An 11212-nucleotide genomic window follows, 5' to 3' on the forward strand; every position below is an offset into this window, starting at 1 on the left:
AATGATAAATCTCACAGTGGTTATTTTACTATCCCCGTAATAACTGCACAAAGTGGCTCCATATTTCTGTTCAGTGAAGTATGAAACAACCCTAGCTGTGGTTTAACTATCCAAGTCTAGATCTCTGAGCACATTTTAAGGCTGTGAGGCCTGAGGAATTCACAGAGAAAAAGACCTCCCAGAACCGCTTTTTATTCTAATCCAATACCTGATTAAAACTTGTTAGCCTCAAGTGTTTAGTTGAGCCAGGTAGGTTTGGCAGATTTTGCAGAATTGCTAAGATTGTATTTTGTTCCAAGCCGAAAGTAATCAGATCATTTATTCGTGCCAGTTTGTAAAATCCAGGAACTCTGTATTTATGAAACTGAATGCTTCTTGGAACATGGTCAGTGTCTGCATAGTTTCTCACATCTGTTCTTGAGTCCAAAGTGCCACAGAGGCTGGAAAACATTATGCAATTCATAGCAATATTTAGGTCTACAATATGTTAAATTCATCTAAGCCCCATCTCTTGGCAGAGGTATAGCTAGGGAGAGATGAGACAACTGCTTCTCAAAAGGAATTGTGTCCCCAAGAAATGGTCCCCAAATTCCTAACATTGATGTGACTTAAGTCTTCAGTTGAACTTTCAGAAATAGAGTTTTGCATTCAAAGATAATAAGATAATATTGGCAGTTTGTGCAGTTCCTTCAAGACTGCTATTGTAGTGCATTTTGCACTAGTTGCAGCTTTGGTGTCATCTTGAAAGGCAGCCTTGCATGGAGCAAAATAACATTTAGTGATCCACAACTTGCCAATTGTGCCCTGCACACTTTTAGATGTGGCTAGTAATACTTGTTGGAAGGCTACACTGCATATGTTCAGAGACACATTGAACTTTACAATGAACTAAACTCACATCTGAGGACATAAATGAGAACCACCACCACCACCACTCCAAAAGGATAATTCAAATTTAGTCCTAATCAGATTGATTGATTTTGCTCTGTTTGTGGTTAAACTCAAAATGTCTCTTGGTGTATCCTTGTAAAACAGCTGGCATTTTTTTGAAGCTGATGTTATTTTAAATACTGAATTACAACATGATTTAAAAAAATATATTAAGAAAAACACTTCTTTTGACCCAGCACTCTTCTTAACTTTCAGACATGTTGTGAATTTTGTTAATAGTTCTGTGGGTTTTTAATCTTTGGATATTTTTTACCCTCTTTTTTTGTTAGAACAAAGAAGATGTTTATTTTGTAGTCTTGAATAAAGAGGAAGGATCTGGCCTGGGATTTAGTGTTGCTGGAGGAGTGGACCTGGAACAAAAATCCATCATCGTAAGTGGTGACTGCATTTTTCTCATACGAGGGTTACAGCTGGAAATGTGATCAAGCCCTCATTTATCAAAGCAGTCCCCAGCCATAAATTCCTGTTGTAAACGGCGGCTTGTATCATTGTGAAAACCATCTGCTAATGCTATCCAAGAGACAGGGGGGGGGGGGGAAGGGGGAGAGAGTTGGGCTGGGGTGCTGAACAAACTTTTGATACACGTTATCGCCAAAGAGGAATATCAGCAGTAGCCTCAGCCACATATCTTGAGGATTAGGACAAAACTTGTAGAAAGTATTATTTTGGCCCAGAATTCCCAGAATTCCTCAGCTAGCATGGCTGTCCAAAAAAGATTTTTTTCCAAGATCTGACCCTGAATGACCATTAAACTACAGCATAAAACATTAAGGTTGCTGCATTTGATGATTCATTCATATTCTTCTATAGTAGAGACTGTCCATCGTACCTCTGCACAATCCATTGGTCTTGTGTTACTTCCTTTCGCTGTCAGTAATTCCTTCTTCTGTCCGCCTGGAGACCAATGCTAGACCATTTGCCACCTTTGCTGTTGTCCTGCACCATCATTCCCTGCTTCATGGGGAGCAGACAGAATCACACAAATGTCTGGCTATAGTGGTTCTCAACATGTGGGTCCCTAGATGTTTAGACCTACAACTCCCAGAAATCCCAGCCAGTTTACCAGCTGTTAGGATTTCTGGGAGTTGAAGGCCAAAACATCTGGGGACCCACAGGTTGAGAACCACTGCCATGGACCAACATGAAATAACTGCAACAGCACAGTCTCAACACTGATGTCACCCTTGTGTGACTGGCTTTGAGGAGACACTTTTGTGGTCCTGCAGGAGGCTTTAGAAACTGTTTGGTGAAATGGATGTGTGGATAGACACTGTATCAGGAGGAAACGAATACCAATTCCCTGCAGTACTCAAAAAAAGGACAAACACATGTTTAGAAGAAACATGTTTACCTGTCCCTAACCTAACCAGATGCCAGCCGCAGAATTCATTACTACCTATTAGAATAATAAAGTTGGTACCGCAAAGGCCATTTAGTCCCATCCCCTGCCATGCATCTGGAAAGATGGCTACCCAATCTCTGAAGACCTCCAAAGGACACTCTACCCATAAGGAAGAGGGAGCTTCCTTTCTGCTTCCCTGGAAACTAGGACTCAGAGCAATGGGCTCAAATTACAGGAAAGGAGATTCCACCTGAACATTAGGAAGAACTTCCTGACTGTAAGACCTGTTCAACAGTGGAACTCACTGCCTCAGAGTGTGTGGAAGCTCCTTCTTTGAAAGCTTTTAAACAGAGTCTGGATGGCCATCTGTTGGGAGTACTTTGTACTTTTTCTGCATGGCAGGGGGTTGGAGTAGAATGGTCCATGTGGTCTCTTCCAACTCTATTATTCTCTTCCAACTCTATTCTTCCAACTCTATTATTCTATTGTCTGTTGACAAAGACCTTAATGTTCTGTGGCAAGAACTCTCTGTAGTACTGTATGCTAGCTTTCTTTATCCTAAAAAGTAAATTGACTTCAGACAAAAGAAAAGCTCTATCATCTGTGCTGGAAGTTGATGATAGAGCTGTTCTGGAGGGCCTAAAAATTCCCTGAGAAGTGACCTATCAGGTTAAAAAAAAAAGCAGTTTTTATATGCTGTTTTCCCACCTTTGTGTGGGTCCTGCATCCCCAGCAAAAGTGGAAAACCGGCTGCATCTGATTTTTCACCATTCTAAAGGCAAACATTAATTGAGTGCATTAGATGAAAAAAATTAAAGGTATTGTTAGCCTTTCCTTCTAACAGGTAATATATTGTTTGAATTGTACATTATCTCACATTTCCTCCAGAACCTCATTAAGGTGCCTGTATTGAAGCTTTGCCAATGTACACACTTGCTTAAATATATCAAAGGGTTGATTTAATAGGAAAGAGGTCACTGAGTTGACGACCTATGCTGCATTGTGTCTTTTTGAAGGTCCACCGGGTGTTCTCAAAAGGAGTGGCATCCCAGGAAGGAATCATCCACCGAGGAGACCTGATTCTTTCCATCAATGGCACCTGTCTTACCGGTTCCATTCACGGAGATGTACTCAATGCTCTCCACCAGGCAAGGCTCCACAAATATGCTATTGTTGTCATCAAGAAGGAAAGAGATGGGAAAAAGTCTTCTTCTGGGTCTGAAAAGTCTACTCCTACAGGACCAACCTCGGGAGCTGCAACAATGGGAAGAGGAACAGGTACAATCTTAGTTTAACAGCAGCAGAAATGAATTTATGCCTAAGAAAAAAAGGGAATGATAGAGAGGAGGAGCCTCATATGGTTTGTATTGTAACTTCTTATGCATTTATGCACTGGATGGTGGCAGTAAAAAACATTTGAGTTTTCATTTGAAATCCTTTGGAAACTGAACAGCATTTTAAAAAGCTTTTACAGGCAGGGCAAATGTTTAGATATTCCAGCCACCATTCAGACCAACTGGAAATCAGATCAGGCCTCTCCAATACTGCTTGATGAATAATGTAATTTATGTGGACGTTTTAGAATCCCATTTCCAGAGACATTTGGATTTACGCACATGTTGTGGTCCAAGATCAAACTAACCCAACAGGATAGTGGAATGCTAGAAAAGGATCCAAAATTATATCTGTCTGTTTATTAATTCCAAGGAATGGAAATGACATGGAGAAAGAAAGTCTGTGGAGGATGATGTATGCCCTTCAAAGATCTGGAAAACGGGAATGTCTGTGATCCTTTTGGGGAACTGATATGTGTTTGCTTCCAGCATCCCTTAAGGTTGACTGCCTAAAGTTTGGTCATTAAGACAAAAGAGAATGTGTTTACTTTATGATTCTTTTCTTTCTCTAAAGGTCTAAGTGGAGAACTGAGTGATGCTATTTATGTTGAACTGTTGAAGACTTCTGCTGGCTTGGGCTTCAGTCTGGATGGAGGAAAAGCTTCAATCTCTGGAGACAGACCTTTGCTCATCAAAAGAATATTTAAAGGTATTTGGAAAGCAGATTTTCAGAGCCCCTGTCCTTTGGCATTTCTTTCCTGCCCCATGACTGTAGACAAGAAATATATGTTGCATTGTTATGCAGAGAGAGAGACAGTGCCAAGCATATTTGTGATTCTGTTTTTCAAAATGGCTCCATTCTCCCAGATCAAAACAAAGTGGGACAAGAACTATATCTTACAGGAGGAATGGCTGAATAGTTTATTTAGCAGTCTTATGACTGTGTGTTTGATAGGGGCAGAAGGGTGCATAATAACAGTAGAGAATATTATTTCAACCTATACACTAACAACTATGCTCATGTAGAGACTCGAGCAGATAAATCCCTTTCTTTCCCCTCTTTTCTTTCCTCCATTCTCCTCTTTCAAACGGGTATCACTCTACATAGGATCCAGCAAGATCAAGCTTAAAAGCATAGTTCAAAAATACTACATTTGGGGACCACTACTCCTAAAATTTCCTTGTCATCATGACCAATTAGCTTTTTAAAACTTTGTTCAGAGTAAGAGAGATCCATTCACATCTTTCAGGTGCTGACTTGCCTTTTCAACTCCTTTCCTTTTCAACTCCCTTCGCCTAATTTTGTTTATTTTTCTCTGTTCTGTTTTCATTCCTCATTACCAGTTTCAGGTTTCTTTCCTTTTTTTTCCTTTCCTAGCCTTGGGTAATGCCCAGTCCCGCAGACTCAGTTGCATCTCTGAAAAATGGGAATGAACTTTGCAGGTTTGTTGTGGTAGAATGTAGTATACATTATAGCACACTTTGCATCATATGCGTTTTAGGATTGATGAATAGTCACCATGGTGAATTGGTGCTGTTCAAGAATGGTAATGCAGTACGTTTTAGAACTGAAATGTCACTGGACTTGAGAAATCAAAAGTGCTGTTGTCTTGAACAGTTCCTCTCTTTACTTGCTTCCCTTCCTTTCTGATTTTAATAATCTTTGTCAACAGGTGGCGCTGCAGAACAAGATGGAAAACTGGAAGTCGGTGATGAACTACTTGCCATTGGTGGAAAATCCTTGCTTGGTCTTATGCATTATGATGCCTGGAATATAATCAAATCTGTCCCAGAGGGACCAGTTCAACTGCTTATCAGGAAGCATCAGCCCTCCGCATGATGTGAGCAATACTGCCCTGTAAAACTAAATTTAACCGTTTGAGTACACCTTTGAAATTTGTGTCCACTGGAACCCTTGTAAATATTACAGGAGCTGGACCTGACTGAGTGGCATTGTACTCCATCAGACAGTCCTTCCTTAAATCAGCCAAGGAATGTCAAGATTCATAAGCCAGGAGCATCTCCAAATTGGTGCACTTAGTTTTATAAATTACCACTATTCTGCTGCTTCCAGGATTTCTAAGTCAAAGTGCCGCACACTTTTCATACAGACTGCTGTGTAACCATATCCTCTCTTTGCCATACTGGAGACCTTCTAGTCAATGATCTGTGTGGAACTGCACCCATGGAAGGGTTTTGTGTTCAGGGATTTTCTGATTTCAATACAAAAGCTCTTCGATCAAGGTTATGAAATGAACACACTTTGACAAAGACTGGCAGTGTGTAATTGCCACATAACTTGACTGCCCCAGCCAGATTTTTTGTAGTTGGGACTAGGATTTGCTTATAAGACATGTCTGAGTTCTGGCCTCTTGTTTTATAAATTAATTATTTGCTGTGGGTACACTTCACTCTCACCACTTAGATGCACAGGAAATGATAGTTTACGTAGGCTAGATGGGAAAGTTCTGTAGGGTATTTTTAAAATATTGTGGTTGAGATTCTGCATCAGGAAACATAGCTTTATTGGTGGAGCTCCATCATAGTAGCTAATATGCCTCCCAATACTACCCCAAATAATTTAGCCAAGCAATGATGAAACAGAATTTCCAGGGTTCTAGGAAATGAGGTCCTGTCTCTCTCAATGTACTCCACAACTAAAAGGGGACTGGACTCATTATTTCCCAGCACCCTGCTCTCCAGCAAGAGCTTCTGTTGGGAGGCTGCCCATCTGCAGGGGTAGATTTTAGGGTCCCTTTGGGTTGTTAATGACTGTGAAAATGAATACCAAAAGTTATAAGGTCAAAGGTCCAGTTAGAACCTTATATATTCTGAACAGGGTGCCAGCCTATAGCTGGTTTCTTTCTAATGCAATAAAAGGATTCAGATGCTGGTTTTGAATCCACCCAGGTACAGTCTGGAAAGTGTGTTCGGCATACCTTATGAGGGACAGACTATAGCTCAAAGAAAGGGTGTATGTATTGTATGGGTGAATTCCCAGTTTGAAATCCTTCTACAGTGGAAACAAATCTCAAGTATCAGAGGTTCCAGAACTGGTGAAGTCCTATGATTGAGGTCCAAGTGAGCTGCTGCTAGTCAGAGTAATACTGTGCTAGTTGGACCAATAAGGGAGCTCCATGGGGGAGTCGCTGGTCATGAAGGCACCTCAGGTTTAGTGGGGATCTCATCCTTGTTGAACTATTCTTTTGTTTCAAAAACACACATTACATGAGTTTTAAAGTGGAACAGTGTGTTGAGCACTGATAATTTGGGGCAGATTTAAAAAAAACTCAGAATGAATATTTGTTTGTCTCCCCTTACTTTTTTACATTTTGCAAACTAGGAGAAGAAACTTTCCTTCCATTTGTAGCGATCGTATGGAATCATAGAACAGAGGAATATTTGGCACAATCTCATTTCCTTCCAAGCAAAACTATATTTCCACAGATTGGTTAAAATCAGAACCACCAGTATTTTGAGAAATACAAATGCTCCTGTTCATTTATGGAACTCTCGATAGTAGGCCACTAAAACTGAATATCACCCTCCTTTCCCATTGGAAAAAAAACCAAAGGGGAAAATATTGATCCCGTAGTGCTTTCCAAAAGTATATAGATGGGATATAGCTCTTTGGACATGTCTCAAGGTGCTCAGTGAACAAATGATTTATTAGTAGAAGTCTAATGCATTTGGCATACTGTCAGAGGCCTTCTTCAGACAAAATCATAAAAAAGAGGGAACACAGAAATATTTAACAATGCAATGCATAATATTACAGTGTGTGGTGCCATTGTGTATACGTCTGGTGGCTTTTTTTATTCCTGTTTGAAATCCAGTCATTGCTGAAACAGTCACATTTTTAGACAGTATATAGACTGAAATATGATGGGCTTTTTATTAATCCATTGAGCATCTTGAGGCGTATGTGCTGTTTTCTGCTGATTATGATTTAAATAGCTCCATGTGAGATAATCTATGAATTAGATTATCTGGCCTTTAGCCCTGGAGGTCTCACGATTCCATTCAATGCCAAGGGAAATTTCTTCTTTACCCAAATTGACCCAAGACCTAAAATTTGTAAATATTTCCATGTGTAAATGAACCAGGTTTCATTTTGCAGAGTTGCACTGAGAAATATGTCATGGTGTAGGGAGAGTAGCAGAGGAGATGGGCAACGTCAGTTTCAGCAATCAGGAGATAACAAGAGACAACCAGGGAACCTGTATTGGTGGATATTCTGCACTTTTCATTTCTGAGAGGCCATATTTTCAGCTGATTCTGTCCTAAAATGTTGGTTTTAGTGGTACTGTGTGGATTTGTAAAAGCAATTAGTGGCATTGCTGATATGGCATTGTGTACCTACGCTTGCATTGTGACAATGCTCCTCTGGGCCCTATTTAACTGGCTGTGACTTTTAAAGTAGATGGATATGTGTAATATACCACATCTCAGGCTTCCAGTTGTTACCAAGGACTATCTTCTTGTGATGAGAATTAGATTGTGGAAGGTGTGTGCATAGTTCCCAGTTGTTTGGTATTTAGAAGTTGTCGTATATAGAGTACACTCCCAGAGCTTCATATGCACTAATCTTGAATGTTTCATGTATAGTCAAAGCACATGTTTGACTGGCCATTTTGAGGTGTTCAATCATTTTAGGCACAAGAAAGTTCAAAATATGAGAAATTAGAATAGTTTTTTAAAAAGAAAAATAAATAGTAGTGATAATTTTTAAAAGGTACATAAGGGTCAGCACAAAGCAAGATAATCACTTTGAATAAATGAGAGAAGGAAATTAATGGGGGGTGGGGAGAAAAAAGGTTTGCCCTGAGTGGCGGCATATATATTCAGAAATTAAAAATAAAGTGAAATAGTTTCTTCCTTTTGCCTTAAATTGCTGTGTCAGGGATAGGCCCAAAATTCCCAAGCTACCAGCTCTGAATTGTTTTTTGAAAAATCTGAATGAGTTCTCTATGAAGGCATTGGTCATGAGCCTTTCGAGCCTTATATACCATGTAAAGTTTTTATTATGTGTATTCATTGGAATTCATATTTTATTAGAAGAACTTAAGGTAGACAATCCCAATCAAGCCTTATGTTTCCTTCTCTGCCATTTTAAGACTGAAATATGCTTATAGTTGTGTTTATTACCATTCATTCTAAAGCATCGTTTTCATCACCTTTTAAAAGGAAAGAATCGGGGAAAGAATCGTCTTGGCTATAGAAGAGTTTTGTGCAAACTGTATCTGCAATTTCCTATCTTCCAAATGCTTTGGCCTGTCAAATTACACCTTTGTGTGGGGTTTGTGGTCTGACGCACCTAAAGAGTACTAAGGTGGGAAGACTGCTGTAAATCATTTATACTGTTTTCTGAACATTACTTGACCTTAAAAAAAGTAATGCTTTTCCGATACAATTCCCCTCAATCTCTGTAAATGAGCTTTCTTATTGCAAGGTTGGAAACTATGCTGGAGACCAGTCTTAACTCCCACAAAACTCAAAAATAGGCCCTAAAATGCAACCTCCCAGGCTGCACTTTCTGATGTGGAGGCAGTTGTTTCTTTTCTGTGCACTTTGGGGGGGGGGGGGGGGAGCTTGGCCGATCATTAAAGGCCATATGTTCACCTATGGAGGGAATTGAAATGTATGTGGGGTCATTATAATGTTGATTTCAACTTGAAAAACCCCATTGGGGAGTCCACGCACTCTAGCTGGAGGAGAGCTGAGAAATTCTTCTTTCCCCATTCCAGTTTTGTTGCAATCTGGCTTAAATATGGCAACTTTTTTAACGTGTTATAAAGTTTTTGGAGCAAGGAGATATTTTAGAGTTTTCCCCTTCCTACCCAGTGATTGTCCTTCCTTACCCTCCTGTCCGTTTCCACTACTTTCCTTTTGATGCTCTACCAGTCAGTGTTGCAGGGGGGTTTTTTTGGGGGGCGGGGGGAGGGAATTTCCTTCATCCTCAGTCCCAAAGAGTTATTAAAATATGGACACCAAAACCTATCCAAATGCCATCATCTGTTGTAAAGATGCATTTAAAAACAGAAAGGTGTTTTGTATCATCATTACAAACGTAGTATATATCTGGAAAACAAAACATAGTACCAGACTTTTATAAACATTTCCCTGGGAGTATGAGTCATTATGAGGAAATTATTCAGTAGATTCTTTAACTGTTTACAGGCCACAAGCCTTCAGCAAAAAAAGAAGACTATGTAGTCAAATGCTGGATGTGATGTGAAAGTCATTATGAATTTAACTTCTATACTGCTCTGTTATTATGTTCTAAATATAAAAGGTCTGAATTGATGTTGTGCTTATGCTTTGAACGTAATTTAATAATCACTCATGATGACCATACCAACCCCTAAATACTTTTATTGAAATTAGCATATTCAGATTCTCAAAACGATATCTGGAATAGCCACCTATCATTTAATAGAAAATCCACCTTCAGTGATGCCAGGCTAGACAAGAAATAATGGGATTGATTAATACTTGAGCTCTATGGAAGCAGAAGGGGATGGATATTTCCCCCCTCTTAATTCCTGCTGAATCCTCCTTTTCTGGAGGATTATGAGATCTTAACATCATGAGATCCTACATGATGTTAGGCATTGCAGGAGAGCGGGGTTGCTTCCTTTCTCAAATGATTAGCCTCTATTACATGTCTGTTTACACAGCAAATATAGTCTCCCAACAAGTTAGATGCCAGAAATCTGTACTTTCAGTGGAGAGAACAACATTGATTTTTATAGTATATGAAAATCAAGCTGGAATTTGGGGAAACCCTCTATTAGAAACCAGACACTGCAAGAGGAGAGATGTCGAGACTTGCTCCTCTTCCATAAAAAAACAAGATTCCCGTAGTTAGAACCCATATGTCAGGAAGCAGGATTTAACCTAGCAATTTCCCTGACATACTAACTCTCTTATTTACAAAGTTTGTTTTTTTTTAATTTTCATATGAAGCATTCAAATATGTGATCCTTTATCTGTAATCTGAACTGGTGCCTCTCAGGCACAGGTTTACCACTTCCTCTTTTGTGGCAAGTAGGTGACGATTTTAGCTACATTTTGCGTGTTGTTTGTAAGTGTGACACACTACTTTCTGTATAATATTGTATATAGACACCATTATTTATATAAATATATCATTTATGTTGAAAACATTTTTAAAAATGCCTTGTTGTAATATGAGAAGTGCAATAATAGGAAATAGATTGTACATTTTCCAAATGTTGCTTTGCCCTGTTTATGTAAATCGGTATCTCTGTTTTAAAAAAGAGTCCTTCCCGTCACCCTGTTTTTAGTAATTTTTGAAAATAAACTTGATGCTTCTACAGATATTTGTATGTGTTGAGTCATATATGTTTTGCATATACTACTAAAGCAACTAAAATGATAAAGGGTCTGGAGAACAAGCCCTATGAGGAGCGGCTTAAGGAGCTGGGCATGTTTAGCATGAAGAAGAGAAGGCTGAGAGGGGATATGATAGCCATGTATAAATATGTGAGAGGAAGCCACAGGGAGGAGGGAGCAAGCTTGTTTTCTGCTTCCCTGGAGACTAGGACGCGGTACAATGGCT

At 39.4% G+C, this 11212-nt stretch overlaps 1 protein-coding gene across 4 annotated transcripts in view; it reads left to right on the forward strand.

Annotated features, from left to right (window-relative positions):
- Positions 1 to 9210, forward strand: part of PDZD2 (PDZ domain containing 2) — a 342438-nt gene extending 333228 nt beyond the window's left edge. For all 4 annotated transcript variants that reach the window (XM_060761354.2, XM_060761356.2, XM_060761357.2 and 1 more), the window contains 4 exons: positions 1221 to 1322; positions 3310 to 3571; positions 4202 to 4336; positions 5301 to 9210. In XM_060761354.2, coding sequence (XP_060617337.2) covers positions 1221 to 1322; positions 3310 to 3571; positions 4202 to 4336; positions 5301 to 5467 — 666 coding nt within the window. In that variant the 3' untranslated portion in view covers positions 5468 to 9210. The remainder of the gene's footprint in view (positions 1 to 1220; positions 1323 to 3309; positions 3572 to 4201; positions 4337 to 5300) is intronic.
- The last annotated feature ends 2002 nt before the right edge of the window (positions 9211 to 11212 follow it).

The sequence above is a fragment of the Anolis sagrei genome, chromosome 2 (assembly GCF_037176765.1).
Source record: "Anolis sagrei isolate rAnoSag1 chromosome 2, rAnoSag1.mat, whole genome shotgun sequence".
NCBI lineage: Eukaryota > Metazoa > Chordata > Lepidosauria > Squamata > Dactyloidae > Anolis > Anolis sagrei.